This window comes from Anopheles funestus, chromosome 2RL (genome assembly GCF_943734845.2).
Source record: "Anopheles funestus chromosome 2RL, idAnoFuneDA-416_04, whole genome shotgun sequence".
NCBI classification, from domain to species: domain Eukaryota; kingdom Metazoa; phylum Arthropoda; class Insecta; order Diptera; family Culicidae; genus Anopheles; species Anopheles funestus.
The window spans coordinates 54,754,809-54,772,883 of record NC_064598.1 but is presented as its reverse complement, the minus strand read 5'-3'; the positions used below and the strand labels follow the sequence as shown (position 1 = coordinate 54,772,883).

The window sequence follows — 18,075 nt, the reverse complement described above, 5'->3', positions numbered from 1 at the left end:
GTATTGATAAATACAGTCAGGGGCCCGGTGGTGTATGTGATAAACGGCGCCAGTCCACACGGCAGGACTGGGTTGAAATCCCATGCGGACCGTCCCCCCGTAGCAAGGACTGACTATCCGGCTACGTGGTAAAAATAAGTCTAGTAAGCCATAAATGGCCGGCGTGATCTGTAAGGTGGCTTAGCCAAGAAGAAGAAGAAGAAGAAGAAGAAGTAGATATACAGTCAGCTCCCGATTTACGCGAACAATGCGTTTTGTGTTTAGCAATTTAAAATTACTAGCACTTGCATCTGCAGAGGAATACCGTTAATTCAGGTGCAATTTAATCGTGTATCAGGTTATCTGTGCAGCTCGGGAGTTAATAGTTCCAAAGGCGATTCAAATAAACGAGCAACGATAAACTAACGGCAAAAATAACACCGTACACTTTTAAAAACCCACCAACACATTACACAATAATAGTTATCAATAAAATGAAATGTGCCTATTATCCGTGTAATCACTTCACTTCTCCGGTCAGCTGTAGAGTATTTACAGCTGCTTGGGTATTCTATCTGGCAAGAGATGCCATTCATTGTTAATTTTCTCTTTTTATGTGTCTGGCGCCATCTGTTAGCAAGTAGCCACACTACACTGAAAACGGCTTTTCGTTTGCTGGAAAGCGTTTGAAAAAAAAAAAACGCGCATCTGCATTCAAACTGCTCTTGTAATTCATGAAGCTTCACAGTGAACAATTTGAAGTAAGGAAAGTGGAACTTAGCGCATGGAAATAGCCAAAGGAAGGATGTTTCGATTCAATATCAGAAACAATTTGTTGTGAATAAATTTTACAGTATTTTCTCATTGTCGTTTCAAGTGTAGTATCCAATCAATAGATGGGTAACGCAATGATCGATTTTATCAGTACATTTTTATTTAACTTTTTCAACAATTAACATCTCATAGCATGAGCAGTTTGTTTTGGTTTTAGACTTGTTTTGGTTTTATAGTTTTATATTTTTGTCCATTCCCATACTTCTTTATCGTCGAATCCATTGAACAAACACTTTTATTCGTTTTGCTCGTACTTGTGAATGCTGGTTCGTACATGTTCTAGCTGTTGTTGTTGTTGTTGTCGACATCAATAATTCAACGATGGTGTTAGCATTGGAATGAAAAAGGAATTTTGTGATAACATAGATGATTTTACAGAAATCCTCTTATTTGCGAGCTTAGTTGTTGCTGGTAATGCATTTCTGCAACGAACCCGATTGGCTATTTGCTTTGCGTACTTCGCTCGTTACACGAGGTTGTAATTGTATTGTTCACTTTCTGTCCTTTTATGTATCTTTGCCTTTGTCCTTTCTTATACCACAATGCTAAAAGTATTGCCAGCAAGTTCTGTATGAAATGATAACTATATCTCCGCAGCATTGGATATTCGGAGAAGTGGTACGTGTGAGCGTGACTAATATATAGACGGTAGACATCGGGGTAAGGATTTTGTTATTGTTTTACTAAGAGAGAAAGTCAACGCAGGGATATTAGTTGCTTATTGTGCATTCGATCATTTGTTCTAGAGTAGAGTCTTGCGTTCCTTCTCGCGTGGATTCTGCGATGCGCAGGAAAGTTTTTGTTTATCTATCTCCTCAAACGTTTACATCTAGACTGTAAGTGGATTTGATTGATTGACATTTTTAGCTAGCTGCCTCTAGATAATAAATTGTCTGCTCTTATTTGTCTAACGTACACTGAACCTCGTATGAATCGAAATGGTCCACCCCTGTCCCCACGGAAACTTAATTTTTGGAAGATTGTTGTAGTCCAAAGGGAAGTATTAATTTAATGGAACTAAACCAAATCTATAGAACATAGCTGTAAACCGTAACGAAACATGTAGACCGTACGATACCTAACAGATGTGTTTTTTCGAACTTTGGGGAGACTTATGAAATGCTGGATCCACGGATAACTCGTGTTCTACACAACTAGTAGACTCCATTCCAAGAATTTGTCTGTTTAGTTTTTTTTTCTACTAACATTTGTATGCTTTGCTCTATCCTCCCTTCAGACCATTGGGAGGCATTCAATTGACTTAAGAGATTCGTTGTTTCGAACGGTGCCACCCAACTCTATGTCCACGCTGATGGAAATAGCCCAAAGTGTGTACCCATGTGCGGTGTTCAACAAAAGATCGTTGAGTTTCCATGCTGTCTCTCCAAAGGCCGCATCCTTATGACGATCAGACTGTGATGCATCGCACGAACGTTGTGATAAAGGGTTCGCACGAGGTTTTGATCAACCCCGATCGGCCACCCCCCCCTTCCCCATTTGCCATCCAGAAGCGGTTGGTTTGGTTGGTGACCTTCACGATCTGAAACATATACGCTTGATACTCGAATGTAGAATGTGGTTTTGCGTTCTGGATTCGGTCTCCTACGTGCTAACTATGCAATTTGCGCGTTCAGTTTGGTACGCGTATAATTCCGTCCTTACGGGCTCTTACCACATTAGTTTGATAATTGTGAACATTTCATTCAAAACTTTACTACGGTGCTCCAAATGGTGCTGGTGCTAACACTACGAACGGGCTGGGTGATAACGATGTGAGCGGGCTAAACCCTTGGTGGTTGCGACTATTCGTGTCCGTGACCCGTTTAACGGGCGGCTAGCCCAACTTCAGGATTGGATTGAGCTCGTTGGCTACCCTCTGCGATTTGATCATTGCTGTGTGCACTGTCCAGCGTGGATCATCAGCACGCGCCAGATGCAGAATTCATTCAACACTTGTTTTTTTTTTTGTTCCAAAAGCCAGCCAAGGAGCACACTTCGACGGTATGGTTTTGATGATCATGGCGCACTTCCCGTGAAGATGAGCCTTCCGTCCCGAACGTAGACTAACTCTATCTACTACGGCTGGTACACGGTTCGATTCCACATGGGATCATGTACCAACACGACGGTACAAGCCGCGTGTGTGCTCAACTATGTATTGCTTGCATATGAGAGTGCATCGGTGCGATTGCATCTACGTTGGATTTGATTTGCAATTTGTGTACGAAAAAGAACAAAAAAAAACAACAGAACCACTACACAAGCGAAAAGGATATGGAACAAAAACGGAAACGGAAAAGTTAAAACTAGAGGCGGAGCTAAAACGGGTTTTCTTCTGTATGTGTAATTTGTTTCTGTATGCTGTTGCTTTTTCCACAACTGTCTGTGGTGTTTTTCGTGGTGAATTTGTAACATACGCGTTACTGTTGTTGTGTTGTACTCCTTTCCGGTGGTGAATTTATGATCGGTTGTGAATGAAATCGAACGTACTCTTGTATTATGTGTCCTTATTATCGAATCGTTTCCACTAGATATAAGCAATTCAACAGAACAGAAAAAAACAATATATTCTTTCACGCCTGTCCACGAGGTGTGCCAATTAAAAGATTAACCTCTACCTAATATTAAAAACGTGTTTTCATAAGTTTCACACACTGTCAAACAAATTAACACGAATTGGTGTATTTTATCCCTTTTGTAGAACAACATTATGCGTGTGATTAAATACTGTACGTAATTTGTTTTACGCTTTGAGGATTTCGCCTTACTTTTTGCAGACTGTAGTAGCTACGAAGCGCAACACATTTGGAATGTAAAAAAGGTTGTTAAATTAAATTGCATTGATTGCCAACAATTAATCAACAATTAAATTATTGCTAGGGAAAGAAATTGTTTCAATAACATGCTAGCAATAATACTTGTAGGTGGATGAAGTCAAGGAAAGCCAAAAATGGCAAACCAAGCCCTTTTAACGTTGTAGTAGTACCGCAAAAGAAGTTAATTGGCTCACGTTGTAATAAATATACCTGGAAGTACGCGAAGGACAGATCAGGAGTAAGGTATGTGTGTACTATAACCGGTTCGTTTCTGCGACAGCGATTGTTTATCCTAATATATGTATATATGAATTAATATGTAAATAACGTTATCGTCGCATAAACGTCGCCAGTCGTCTGCCATGCCATCAGTGTCCATTGAGACCGGAATTTCCCAGCCGTTCGAATACAGGCGTGTTAGTACGTTTAGCTGAAATCTACTAGCCCACGAGCGGTGTGTCGGAGGAAATTGCATTGCACTAAAACTGGCCAACAGATGGCTACGCGCCTAACGAAGAACAGTAACAGTGGGATGCACATGTGTGTGTGTGTGTGTTTACTTTGTTTTTGCTTCTCCATTGTTTCTCTCTAGCTTTGCATTGCGCTTCGTTTGCCCTTATCGTTTTGTTATGATAAATATATGTAGTATGTATATATTGTCTCTAATACTTATTCGTTCATAGGGAGTAGGACCGTTAAATAGTGATGTACCTCACATAATGTATAGGATGAGGAAGGCGCAGCTTAGTTAAAGCATCTGTACGCATTAGCAGATGATGATGGTACACGACTGCAGTTCTAGCAACAAAATCAACGGAACAAGGACACACAATTTGAGAATAGACATAGCTAGGTGTAGGTTTCGAGTTTGTTGATTTTTTCTTGTTTCTTTAATTTAGCACGCACCTAGATTGCTATGATGCCGTGTTTATACAGAGCTTGATGCTTGCTAATTTTACAATACCTTTGTTTGCTTATTAGTTCTTTTGTTTTTTTGTTGTTGTTGTGTTCTTTACATTTGATCGCATTTGTTAATGGCGAGGGAATTTAGTGTATTTACACCTAACACGACACATCTTCCTTTTCTCTCTTTTTCTTCTCGTGCGCGCGCACACACACACACGAGCGCGCGGGTGCCAGTAATACTAGTGTTTTTTTGTTGTTAAATTTATTTAGTGTTATGCAAATGTGTATGCGACTGATGGAATGCACAATTTCGTCTTAGGGAAACGATCGATGGGATACGGTATTGCGCAAACGTAAACAACAATGGCAACCAATGCTGCTGATCACAATTTTGATAAACGCATGTGATGTGAAATACGTGAAGTATGATAATTAGCTTGGAACGTATGTTGTTCAATATTTGTCATTTTATGTTTGGTCCTAGTGCTTAACCTTGTGTTGAAATGATGCGTTTTTTGTTGTTTTGCAGAAGACTTTCGTTTGCGCAATTGTTGTAGCGTTAATGTGAAATGAAAACAAAAATCTTAACACTTGTTTCACTATGCGCGTTGGTGCAAAACTTTCGGCTACATTAGTGGTGATGATGGTTAGTAAACGAGATCAAGCAAACGAACGGTTTAACGGTTTGTGTGTGTGTGTGTGGGTAAAATCTAAAGCAAGGCTAATTTTTACATTGTATGCTAAACCTTTCTCTGTGGTTGTTCAGCTAGTTTGCTATCATAACGGTTAACAAAAACAGAAAAGAAGGCAAGCAACTTCCCCCCGGGGGTGTACTAAAAGTTTCGGTACACAGTCACTAAGGATGTGTGTGTGTGTCTTTTCTAAAGCTAAACCGAAGACATTCGATATTTTGAACATTTCCGTGAAGTGTTAAGAAATGAAGAAAAACAAAATGGGTGTAACGATCGCTAACGATCGAATAACGCTAACGTATTAAGCGGGGTAAATGGAAGAATGGTGCATCGAATAACGGTTAAGGATGTGTTTGGAAATGGTAACAGTTATTGCTGCCGTGGTTCGTGTGTTGCGATGCGTCGCTGCTCTTTACGGAAGAAATACACAAGCGGAAGATAAAGAGGGACATATGCGATGGAGGTTTTTTGGATGTAACTGGTACCCGCTTTAGTAGACACCTGCAAAAAAAAATAATAACGGCAATACAGAGCCATTTTCAATGGTGCAAAACCGGAAGATCCCTGGCAGATACTTACTCGGACACTCGGGAGGATTGAGCTGACCGAAGAAGTTCAGCTCGTACAGGGAAGCGACGGTGATGAAGAGCAGGTACCAGAACATCAGCACGATGCCGAGACGCTTGTCCAGCTTCCAGCCGTTGAGATGCGTCGCGAACAGCAAAAACAGTACCGTCGAGAGCAACGAAAGCGTCGAGTAGGTGAGCCCCTTGGAAATGACGTTAACGTGCGAGCCCGGCTTGATGATCGCAGTCTGGATGAACCACGGCAGTCCGAGGCAGATGAGTATATCGAACACGTTCGACCCAACGGCGTTGGAGACAGCCATGTCGCCGTACCCCTCCTTGATCACCGCAATGGAACTAAGCGCATCCGGGACGGATACACCCGCTGCCACGAACGTTAGTCCCATGACGGTATCAGGGATGCCGAGGGTCGAACCGATGATCGTTATCATCCACACCATGAAGTACGAGTAGAACGAGATCCAGATCATCGAGATGAGGAAGGTGAAGGGATACCAATTTTTATACTTCTCCGTTTTACAGTCCGGCATGGTTAGCCGTGCGGTATAGTGGATCGGGTACACGATCGCCCACGACACCTGCGCCAGTATGCCTCCGTCGACGGGTTTCTCGAGCGGGTTGTGCGAATCTTGTGGCCGTGGTTCCTTTGGTTTGTAGTAATCTTCACCTGGTGCAGGTGCCGGTACGGCAGTTTGCTGAACGACCTGCTGTTGCTGCTGCTGCTGCGGCGGCTTCTGACTCTCCTGCCCGTATTGATCTTCGTAGGCGTAATTCTGCTGACCGCTGCCACTATTCCACGCGTCGTTAACGTTTGCTACAGCCGAGTTTGTCACTGCAGGCGTTGGTTCACCCCAAGCCGCATTAGGATCCCAGCTAGCATTAGGATCCATGTACGCTGCGTAGCCCTGATCGACGGCCGGCGGTTGATCGGGTGGTGGTTGCTGTTGCGCTGGTTGCTCTTGCCCTGGCTGCTGACCCTGTGTGTAGGTCGTTTCGGGTAGATTCTTGTAGGTGACCAGGGCCGACTGTTCCTCCTTCGTTGGTAGCTTGATGGGCAAGTTCCAGGAGTGGGCCCATTTCTCAAGCGGGGTGTTAAAGTGCAGTGCGACACAGTATACGACATAGAAGAGCAGCATGATCAATGACTCGATCCACGAGATAACATCGTTGAAGATAACGATTAACATCACGAGTATGGAAATGGTGTAGAACGCACAATCTCGTACCAGCGGCCACCAGTTTAGTTGGAGAACGGTGCCGGAACAGAGTGCACAGACTGATATCACGAACATGATGTTGAAAACGGCAGATCCAATCACACCACTGATGCCGATGTCATCTTTGGCGAAGAATACCCCAATAATGACGGTTGCCAACTCGGGTGCAGAGCTTCCAGCAGCCATAAACGTAGCTCCCGCAACATCAGGGGAGAGTTTTAATTCTAAAAATACGTAAAGGGAAATCAAAAATTGTAAAGCAAATAATGCAGACATTCTTTAGAAGCTCCTAATGATCTTCTGATCATTGATGAAAGATGGCTTTGAATTTCAAGCTACCGAACCCTACCTTCGCATATTCTGTCCAGACTCGACACAAAGTAATCGTCACACACGATTGCCAGCCCGAGGAAGGTAAAAATGGCCACCAGCACGTGTATGATCAGACCGCCATGTTTCCTCACGTTCGGTCCCATCAGTGGTTGCGGGAACTGCTCGATCGCCGGTGGTGTACAGTTTTCGCGCTTCGGTCTCCACGTTGGATGGCCGTGGTGTGCCCGACCGGGTGCCGGTTTCGTTTCCTCCGTCGGACCTGCTTCATCTGGTGCGGTCGTATCACTTTCTCCGGATGTTTCCCCCGAGGATGATGCGGAGGTAGCGAAGAAGGCCGGATTCGGCGTTATGTTGGACAAATCGAGATTGCCCAGATCGTAACCTCCCTTCTCTTCACTACCACCGCCGATCGAGGCCGAGTACGCGTGGAAGCTGGAATACACCAGGAATACGATGCCCATGTGCCAATAGCGACCACGCCGGGTGTGCCGCCGTCCTGCCATACCGATGGCCATCGCAACTCTTGGATGGTTAGCTGACGGTGGGCGGAAACGTAATGGTGCTACTGCGGATGGTGGTGATGATGGTTGCTCTTTATCCTCGCTGCTTGACGTTGGCGTGATGCGTGGGTCAAAAGATAGATAGGGAAGAGGTGGAATAATGTTAAGCGAAATAATAATCATCAAACACGCATTAGCATGACATCTAGTGGCGTTCGCTCTATACAATAATGTGCTTTATTCTCCCCGAGCGCGCGGAAAACTGCACAGCAGCTATCACTGTCAAACGAAGTGGCATCTTCACAATACCATTGATTTTCCCCGGGATAAAAATGGCATGAAAAGGAAAGCGTGTGCACCAACGAAGAAAAAGTGTTTAGCGAAGAAAAAAGCTTCTACCATCCAGCTCCGTCCATCCGGTTGTCCAATTCAATCTTCCATTCGTTCGTTCTGTTCGCTCATTCGTTCGTTCATTCGTTCGTTCGATGATGGTAGGTACTCGAGTTGATTTCATTAAACCTTTGAATAAACGTTCCAAACCTCTCCCCGAAGGATAGTTTAGCGAGCAAAGCTCTATACCCGCAGAGTTCCAGTTAATGTTTGTCCCTCGCTGTCTACTAATTCGCATCTATCACTTGGTAGCTGTGAGCGCGGAAAGATGCCACCGCTGCCGGTGAATGTACAAGGTTGATGCGGAAATGAACAGTGTGCCTGGTAAATGATGTTTGTAAAAGTAGGATAAAAGAATTGAGGAAGCAACGATCGAGTATAGCGTTACACGTAGCGATGGGAGTTATACGATTCAAGAGCATATCTATTGGGGTTGATATCATTGTTACGCGAGCATCAATTTCCCTTCAACGGTTTAAGAGATTTTTCGATCATTGATAAGTGTATGTATGTGTAGAAAGTTTTCGAACATCATTATTATTTTAGCAAATGCACCAGTTGGTACAAACTCGTGGAAAATGTAAATTTCAAACTGCATTCGAATATAAATTGTCCCATTTGCAATTCTTACAATTGTGTAGAGTTTGAATCATCCAGCCGAATCATCATTTTACTAGCTGGTTCTATTCCGATAAGGAAAGGAATTTGTGCAAATTGGGGCTTTGGTTGGGGCCTGGTATTATTATCATTCTTGTCCCGGGCAATCATTTGGCAGGAGAGCTACCGTCACACAAGGAGAGCTGTAGCACAACGATAAGAGTTTCAGCTCAACTCGAACCAATCATCAATTCAACGACGGATTCAGGATGGGCTTTCACATCGATTTCCATGACTTCAGTTTTACAATCAGGACGATTTATTTTTCAATTATGCTTTCCATCGTTCTAGGTCAACGGGTCGCGATGGCTTCGTATCCTTTTAGAGATTTTTTTTTCGTTTTTTATTACTTTATGCTAAAGAAAGTGGATGGACATAATTTAGTTTAAAACACAAAAACCGCGTTATTAATAGCTTCTACAGTTCTACAGTTGAAAAGCCGCATTTTTTGCATGACAGCCATTTTATGTAAATCTCCAGCTGGGATCCCACCGTGTAACCCCAGCAATACATTACAACCACTCAATGCAGCCAGCTTTTCAATTACGCTGTGATGAATAATAAATTTCAAAACTCAAAAGCCTTGCACTGGACAGGAAGCTGAAGCTTTCACACCAGCAGGTGATAACTTGAACTTTGCGTACAGTTCGCGAAATGACCTTCGTTGTTTGAAGTGAGTGTTGCTCTTCAAGTTGCTAGAAACCGTAGGACGATGGTTTAATAATTGCTTTATTTGTTCTTCACACCACCTTCAGGCAAGGACACCTAACCGACCCGAGCCCGAGCGTGCTGCATGCATCACCAACTGAATACGGAATGTGTCGTGGACCGGTTGGAAACGTGCTGCTTGGAATCTGCACCGAACCAGCAGCAGGGAAATGATTTGATTTTCCATCTGTGTTTTTTTGTTCTATTCACAATGAATTTTCCTGTGCTTCCTTTGTGTTCAACGATTGCAAAAGTTAACACACAACACGCACTTTTTGTTTGTCGTCCTTTCCTATACGCATCGCTGCTAGTTCCGGTGTCGAAAGGCAAATCGACGCGTTTCACGCGGGCGATACTGCTCACGTGAGCAGCAAGAAAAAAGAGAAGCTTTGTTTTTTTTTTTTTTTTGCCAAACTTCATTCACTGCCCATTCTCGCCATCGTCGGCGTCAGGAGATAAAAGCTCCAACTCCCTTTCTCGATAGGCGTGAATTGGTATCAGATCGGAGGGAGACACCGTGTGAAATGGTGGGGGAAGCAAACACTTAGCATGAAAGGGCGGATGTGTACATCATGTTGTTCTGTTGCCGATTTACATTTTCATCGTTTTTTTTGCGGTGTAACAGCCGCTTTGCATGACGTTACACTTCCCCGTTGGCGTTGATGCGTATCCAGTGCTGGTCACAAGTTTGCCACAAGTACGGAGCTGATACTACTAAGGCAAAACGGTTCCAGTAATGACATTTGTGCTTACGTGCCTTTGTAGCTTGGCCAGCTGATACAACATACACGAAGGACATTGCACGAAGGAAAGCTCCATTTACACTGTGCCTTGTAGACACTTTGGACAATAATTTCATTTACGTGGATTTACGTGTTGCAGCTAGTGCTGATCTTTCCAGGCTCGATAAGTAAGATACTAATGTGATTAGAGCAAAGTGTGTTTTATGAATAAACATTGCTTAATAAACGTGATTGTTGTGCAGCTAGAAGGGTGAATGTCAAAGGTACTATCGTGTGTCTTTGAGCGATGGGATTTGCAGTAGATTTATAGAACTCAATTTGCACAGACACTAAAAGCCAACCTGAGAGCCAACCATGAGCAAGCACCGTGCCAGAGTCTCCAACGTTTAGTTTAGTTTTTCCACCCAAACCCCATTTTTGCTACGCAGTAATTCAATAGAGCGTAGGGCAGGCAGTCCATCCTACAGCCTGAATCCCGAAGCTGAAGATTGTTTCACAACTAACATTGTTGTTGTGTTGTTTCATTATTTGTTCAAATATTTACGAGATGTAATCCACGATTCCCTGGGGCATTTTGTTCTCCCCCTTTTTTTGAGTTGGATGGGCTGGGGGGATGTTTTCACAGCAGCTAATGCAATGAATGTAGTGGCTTCATTAGGAAAATTACTTATTAATGCGCGGTGAAATCGCATCACGTGTGGCACTCTGTCAGCGTGGGCATATGAAAATGGCTCTCAAGAATGAAGTCCTTCAGAGGTAAGAGCGATGCATGGAAACACCTAGCCACGATTAGCATCTGCCGGTGGGGGTTTGCCATACACAACACACACACACATGATTCTAAAGGTCGATAGAAATCCAATGCCCTGACAACTAATACCATACAATCACACACTCACAAGTATGGTTCTATTTCTACCAGTTCCCCTAGTTCCAGTGTGTTTGTGACCTGCTATTTTTACCGTACCGGCGTATCCACCAAACGTTTATGTCACCAGTGCTCTTGTTACTTGTAATCCGTCCACCTAAATAGTAGTTCGTTCCGGGACACTACAATTATGTAACTTCGTTTATGTTAACTGGTGCCATTTATAGGGACGTTGTACTAAATTTTGCTGCTTGCCACACTTTAACACACCATTATCACTTATAACGTAGTAAAATAATATATTTATACATTACACGATTTAACACACAGTAACAAAAAAAAATAGTTTGCATTATCGATTATCCTTTCCTGATGACTAACAACAGTATTTTTAGTACAAACAGAACTTTGCCTACAAAAATATGAAAATCAATGATTTCCGAGCTGGGTGGCTTAGTAGTGGGAGACAAAAATAAATGTCGGTTTTCTGCAGAGATCACGAAGAATATGGGAAATATAAGTACAAACGCCACAAAAATAACAATTGCCAAAAGCTGTCTGCTGTCTTCTCTATGCTGCCGGAATGTCGGCAAAAGCACACACACATACACACACGGACAGAATTATCGTAGCGCGCTTTAGGCGAAATTTCCGCTCTGGTGCTCTACACTAAGCATCGATCGATAGTTGGGATGATGAGCATTGCTAAGGAGAGAAGACAAGAAAAAAAAGCACAACAAAAAATCCCGCAACCATTGCATTTGACGTTCCCGTATCTAAAACGCACCACGACCACCGGTGGTGGCCTACCGCCTTGTGACCGGGATCCTGCTCGTTAAGGTGTTTTATTACTCGGGTGGCGGGCGCTAGTCGATCCACCGTTGCGATCCCTGTTCGTGTGCCGTGATGGCTCAAGGGCTGCCGACAAAAAGAGCGGCTGTACACACTACGAGGTGCAACACTGGTCAATGATGTCAATGGTGGGGCCTTTTCTTTACTGTCCTGTTTTTCATTGACACCGCGCCATTTGGACGGTTATCGATTTGTGTTCCTTTCCTCGTTTTGCCTTGCCTGGCGTGTGTGTTTTGTATAAGTTTTTTTTTGCCGGAAGTGTTGGGTACTGCCATTACTTTTATCGTATTGCTTTCCATCGGATAACGTGATTCATCGTAATGATTCAACCGAGAGAGAAACAGCGAGACAAACAAAAAAAAGGATACTAAAAGCCACTTGGAAGGGGGGCACAAAGTAAGTCCATAATATAATCAGGTATTCTATCGCTGATTGAACATTTCCGGCTGTTTGAAAAGGGCATCAAATACACACAGAACAAATAATGAACAATATTTTAAAAAGTTGTAGTTACGGTCCGTTTCCATCGGCAAGCTAGCTGGAATCGAGAGTACGTGCCGTAGTATCGTAGAATTGACAGTCGATTAAACATCCATGACTTTTGATAATTTTCCCATCATCCCCTTTACTTGCTGGAATGGTGGGTAGCATGCCTATGTGTGAATGTGCGAAAAATCGTTACAAACCGCGTGACGTAGGGGGCACACAAATCGTACCCGAAACGTAGGGAAAATCGTTCCAATCCGCAACGAAGCAACGATTTCGGCTACGTACACTCACTTAGCATCCACATTAGTCCGCTGATTTCGTTTCGCTGAGTTTTTTCTTCTTCTTCTTCTGCTTCTTCTGGCCGCCTCGTCGCGCCACTCGTGAACATTTCGGGTTCCATTCAAAAGTAGCCAGTCTGTTTAAGGTATTGGTCGCTTCTTTCCAACGCCAACGCCAGCACAAAACAAACGACCAGCAGTCTGTCCTCCAGGGCTCCTCCTCTACCCAACCCGGGGATACTATTTCTAAATCAGGAATGCGAGCTCTCGCGGCACTCGCCAACCGAAAGCCGTCACGTAATACAGATGGAACTCACGCTGAGCTACGCGAGTACAGCAGCAAAAAGGAATGAAAGCCGCTTTCACCCTTCGTCCTTTTTTTTGCGGGGTACGTACAAACGTACGCACAAAAAATCTGTGCTCCACCGTAAGAGGCAAGCATTCTTCTTGCTTCAAGAACAAATGTCTCAGTGTACAAGGGAGGAGAGCGCTCATCATGACTCGCTCGGGCAAAACCACGAGTCAGTCAGCACGAAAATTCATTGATTTTCTATTTTGGATACCCCGTTCAGTAGCGGATGTACATGTAAAGGAGGACAACCACAAGACCACCAAGCGACGGAAGAACGTTACCCACCAGGTTCCAGCTGACCCCACCAAGAGGAAGAATGTTTCTACCCCAAATGGCGCCTTGTGTACACCCCTTGTGTACGGCTGCCCGTATGATGTAAGCGGATGACAAAAGATAAACTAGTTCAATAGGCAAAAGGGACAAGCACGTACGGAACCGATGTAAAGATACGGATTAGTGGTTTTATACTTCATTCACCGAACGGCGGTGGACGGGTGGACACACGGAGCGTTCCGAAACATTTTCCACTTGCATCACAATGGAGCTAGAATCATTCTACTTTTATAAATTGAACGTATTTCGATAATATTTTCAATCGGAACTTCACCGTAAGGCACACACACAATCCATACCACAATGGACAACTGTTCGGGAGACAGTTATGCACAGGAGACATATTGTAGACGGAATTTTCAAAAGCTCGTCAAATCCAATCTTTGAACTATTGTGCTTTTGCGTTAAAGAGGGTTTTCGTTCAAATTTTGCTGCTTCAATTTATCCAAGGGCTTCTTCACTTGTTTTCTCAAATACCCCACCACACACACACACACATTCACACACTCATAAGGAACATCAGCACACACATACGCATGGTGGCAAATTTGCCAAGTATGTAGCTTGCAGTGAGCACCAATTCGCACCTACACACCAACCTTTACCTTTAACCCTATGGGGCTCCAGTTGGTAGTGCGGATTTTCCTCGATTTTCCTCGATTTTCCTTTTTTCCACTTTCGCCTTTTGTTATTATCTTTCTCTCTCCTTCGCAAAGAGATGCACATACAAACGCGCGCTCACACACATACACGCGCACAAACACACACACAGGCGCGCGTGGTCACGAATGCATACACACGCACATACACACCCCGCAACAGCCCACAACCCTCAACTACCCCGGAAGGCAAAAAAAGATTATCCACCGCTCGCTGACCAGGCCGGACAACGCGACGAGCGTGTTAGCGCGAGTCACAAACGCTGCTGGACTACTGAAAACCGACGACCCGATGGTGTCGGCCCCAACCTAAAAAGGGATTCACGATGTCACGGTGCAAAAGCGTTTCGTGAAAGGCAAAGCTCGTCACCGTCGTCGTCATCGTCGGATGCCACCCCGGCGAAAGCTACGGCAAACAACCTGGAGCCTGCAGTACGAGCGGGAACGTTCGGGCTTTCCGATGGGGTTTCCACGCGTTTGCGCACTAGCGGGCTTGGGGCAGTAGTAGTAGTAGTAGTAGCGGTAGCCGCTCACGGGACCCGAACTGCTCACAGTTCGGTTCACTTTCGCTTTTCCACTCAAACAAACGGACGTTGGCGAGGATGCCGTCCACCAGGCGCTTCCTGGCGTACGAGCATGTCGGATGTCGGATTTGAGGTTTAGCTGTGCGTCGCTCAGTAAAAAAAATCCGTTACAGGAAGATGTACGAGGTAGGCCGTACCGGTTTGCCGATGGTACTTCGCTATCCCTAATCCCTGTCAACCGTGCTTGAGCACAGTGAGATCACGGATCGGGATGTTGCTAATCGTCGGGAGTAGCTGCTTTGTTATTTATTTAACTTACCCTTTGCGAAACAAACTCACTTCCTAAGTGTAGGAGAGCAAGAAAAAGATTAGGAAAAAACATACCGAAAACAAAAGAGCACACAGTATCATCGCTAACCTTTTGGAAAGCTTTTAAGTACCTGTTGCAACTGCTAAATGGAGTGTCCTTTAGGGAGCAAAATGTCTGGCGGCTAGCAAAGTTAAAATAAATAATAGCAAGTCTCCCCCATCCCTCCCTCAAGGCCACAGGGGGAGTAGACATATTTATTTTACATTGTTAACTTCCATCATAAAGCTCAAACGGCACGAACCAACCTTTCCGAAGCCATGCACCCTACAATTTACAGGGATTCACTTACCATCATTGTACCTACAGCTATTGCGAACTGTTTCCACAAAAACCACAAAACTTACCGCCCACCGTGGAAATTGATTTCCTTCTTGCGGATGTCCGTTGGTTTTGTTGAACCGTTTCACTCATCTTCGCCATGTACTTATGCCACTGGAAGTTACAAAAAAAATCCCAACCGATTGACCTGAAACTGGTTGGCAGGGTGTGAGAAAATGGGTGCCACGAAAAGGGCAACAGCCAGCCAGTGTGCATGAAGAATGTTTGTATGAATGGAAGAAAATTATGGGTACAAATTACGTCCTTTCGCGTCCTTCCTGGTGACCGGAAGTGAGCATCACATAGACACAAACACACATTCGGTAAAGTTACACAACATACGTCTATTCTTGCTGTTTCCTTACGATAGTTTTGGTATAGCATTTTGACCCCGGGACAGCTTAATGAAAAGGGAAACACAGCACGACGAAAACAGCAGGAACATCAGCAGGAGTTAAACGCCAAATGGGTTTGCGGTACGGTGACGGGAGCACAGCCATGACACCACCCGTTGGTGAGAGAGTTTGAATTTGATTGTAGCAAAGAGCTGAATGGCTGAGTTTAGCAAATTATTCAATAGAAATGGTGTGATGAAAATGTGCAAAAGTGTGTGCTGTAGTGTTGTGAGGGAAATTTGCGATTGAATGGTGTTTGCAGTGATTCCGTCACAGAAATTGTACGAGAATTATTCATTTTCGTTATGCTTTTATGGGCTAATTGTGTAGTTGACCACCCCGGACTTAACCACAAGCTCGTGCGAATTATAGAAATACGTAGCGGAGAGTTAAAGGGACAGGAACAACATTATGACAGGGTTGTGTGATCATTTTAAAGGACGTGCCTTAAACGTTTTGTGAAGCTGCACGAGATGATGTAAATGATGATGATTTCTTACTTATTACCTATTCACAACATTAAGATATACGAATTATGTAAAGTTAGTGTTGTTAACCTGCCATGCCTCCTCTGTCCATGTGGAAGAGCTAAGAGGATTTTACGGGATAGATTGTCCAGCGCCATTCGAATGACATGACCATCCCACCGGTGCTTGGCGAGTCTAATTTGTTGTACGATAGTGAATTTACCGTGTTGTACAATAGTGAATTAACTCATAGACCTCGTCATTGTAGCCCTTCCATTGTCCATTGCCCTACCACACATACGGGGCTAAAAATGTTTCTGGGTATCTTCCTTTCGAACGCGGCTAAGACAGTTTTTCATGTCTCAGAGGCGTAGACCATGTCTCAGAGACGTCCATTCCATGTCTCAGAGTCGTACGTTAGTACTTGAACTATAGTTACCACGTTAATCTCCAATCCGAGGTTTTTTGCACCTGCTCAATCCTTTGGTAGGCGTCTGTTTCGTAGGAGAACCGTAATCCAATGCCGTATAAGTCATCAGCTTATGCCAAGATCTAGATTGACTTATACATACAAGATGGTTCTTGAATTTTTCCAGCTCTGAGTCGCGGATGTCCTGGGGCAGATCCTTGGTGTTAGCAGAAGGTCCTGAGAGTTTTCCAGCCACTATCATCAGGCATGCTGCGTTGGTCATTGTCATTCGTACAAGTCTGGATAACTTGGTTGGTACATATTCCAAAAGAGCATATTGCGTCGTACAGTTTTATCTTGGTTATGTAGTATGTCATATGTGGCCTTGAAATCTACGAAGAGATACTTAGAAGGAGTGGAGCTGTTACTCCGTCATCTTCTCCAATATTTGCCGCATGGTGAATATTGGAGCAGTGGTTGATTTTCCTTTTCGGAATCCCCATTGATAGTTTCCAACTACCTCTTCTACGAATGGGCCAAGTCGATCTTTGTCGAGTCGAGTCGAGTATCAGAGACAACATTTTGTAGGCAGTATTCAACACTGTAATACCCATGTAATTGCTCCATTCTAGCTTGGCTTTCTTCTTATACATCCGGTGAATGATGCAAAAATTTCAACCACAAGGCATTGATACACTATCCCATACCTTAGTAATAATTTGATGCAGTTCTTGTTCTAGTGCTGCACTTCCATTCTCGCTCAATTCGGCTATAATTCCGTCGGTGGCTGGATATCATCTGTAAGTGCAGCCTTTCATTGAACTGATCGTTTAATAACTCAAAATCCATCCTTATTTCGACAGCAGGTCACCTTAAGGATGGAGATCTGGTCTGATTTGAGGTATAAAATAGATAATGCTGGAGTAGAATGATAATAAACGGAGGAATCTTTACAATTTGATAAGGAGCACGCGTATTCTTATTGGAAGGAGTCCTCCAAGCATTTATCACTAGTTTTAATCCATTTTCATTACTGACTAAGTTTTAGTGTTTGAAATTCTCCCACGACTAACTTTCCTTCTCAATTCAATTTTCTTATGTTGTTTCAATTTTCTTCGAAACAATTTAATTATGTTCTCAGTTATGAAAAATTAGAAAAAAATTATAGTAAAAATTTAATTATAGAAACCACCCAGCTAAACCCAGGTTAATAAAATCAAGGAGAGTTACAAATACAGGCATACATATACGGGGAAGATTTTAATGAATTATTTTGTTATCCAATATAATATGATTTATGAAATCGAAATACGGACAGCGATGGTAATTCTTTTCTTGTATTCTAAGAAACTTTTTGTTAAACTAATTCAATGAGTTACCAATAATTTTCCATGCTTTC

The 18,075-nt window shown here is 43.5% G+C and overlaps 1 protein-coding gene across 2 annotated transcripts; it reads right to left on the bottom strand.

The window, feature by feature from the left end:
* Positions 1-891: 891 nt before the first annotated feature.
* Positions 892-14,552, bottom strand: LOC125764421 (probable sodium/potassium/calcium exchanger CG1090). Of its 2 annotated transcripts, none has more exons than XM_049428652.1 (4): positions 14,134-14,552; positions 7,381-7,967; positions 5,807-7,255; positions 892-5,728 (listed from the first exon to the last, which is right to left on the bottom strand). In XM_049428652.1, exons 2-4 carry the CDS (start codon positions 7,877-7,879, stop codon positions 5,718-5,720), a joined length of 1,959 nt encoding a protein of 652 aa, XP_049284609.1. In that variant the 5' UTR covers positions 7,880-7,967; positions 14,134-14,552; the 3' UTR covers positions 892-5,717. The 2 variants fall into 2 exon arrangements, with proteins under 2 accessions (XP_049284609.1, XP_049284608.1); XM_049428651.1 differs by having other exon boundaries at positions 14,140-14,552.
* Positions 14,553-18,075: the final 3,523 nt, after the last annotated feature.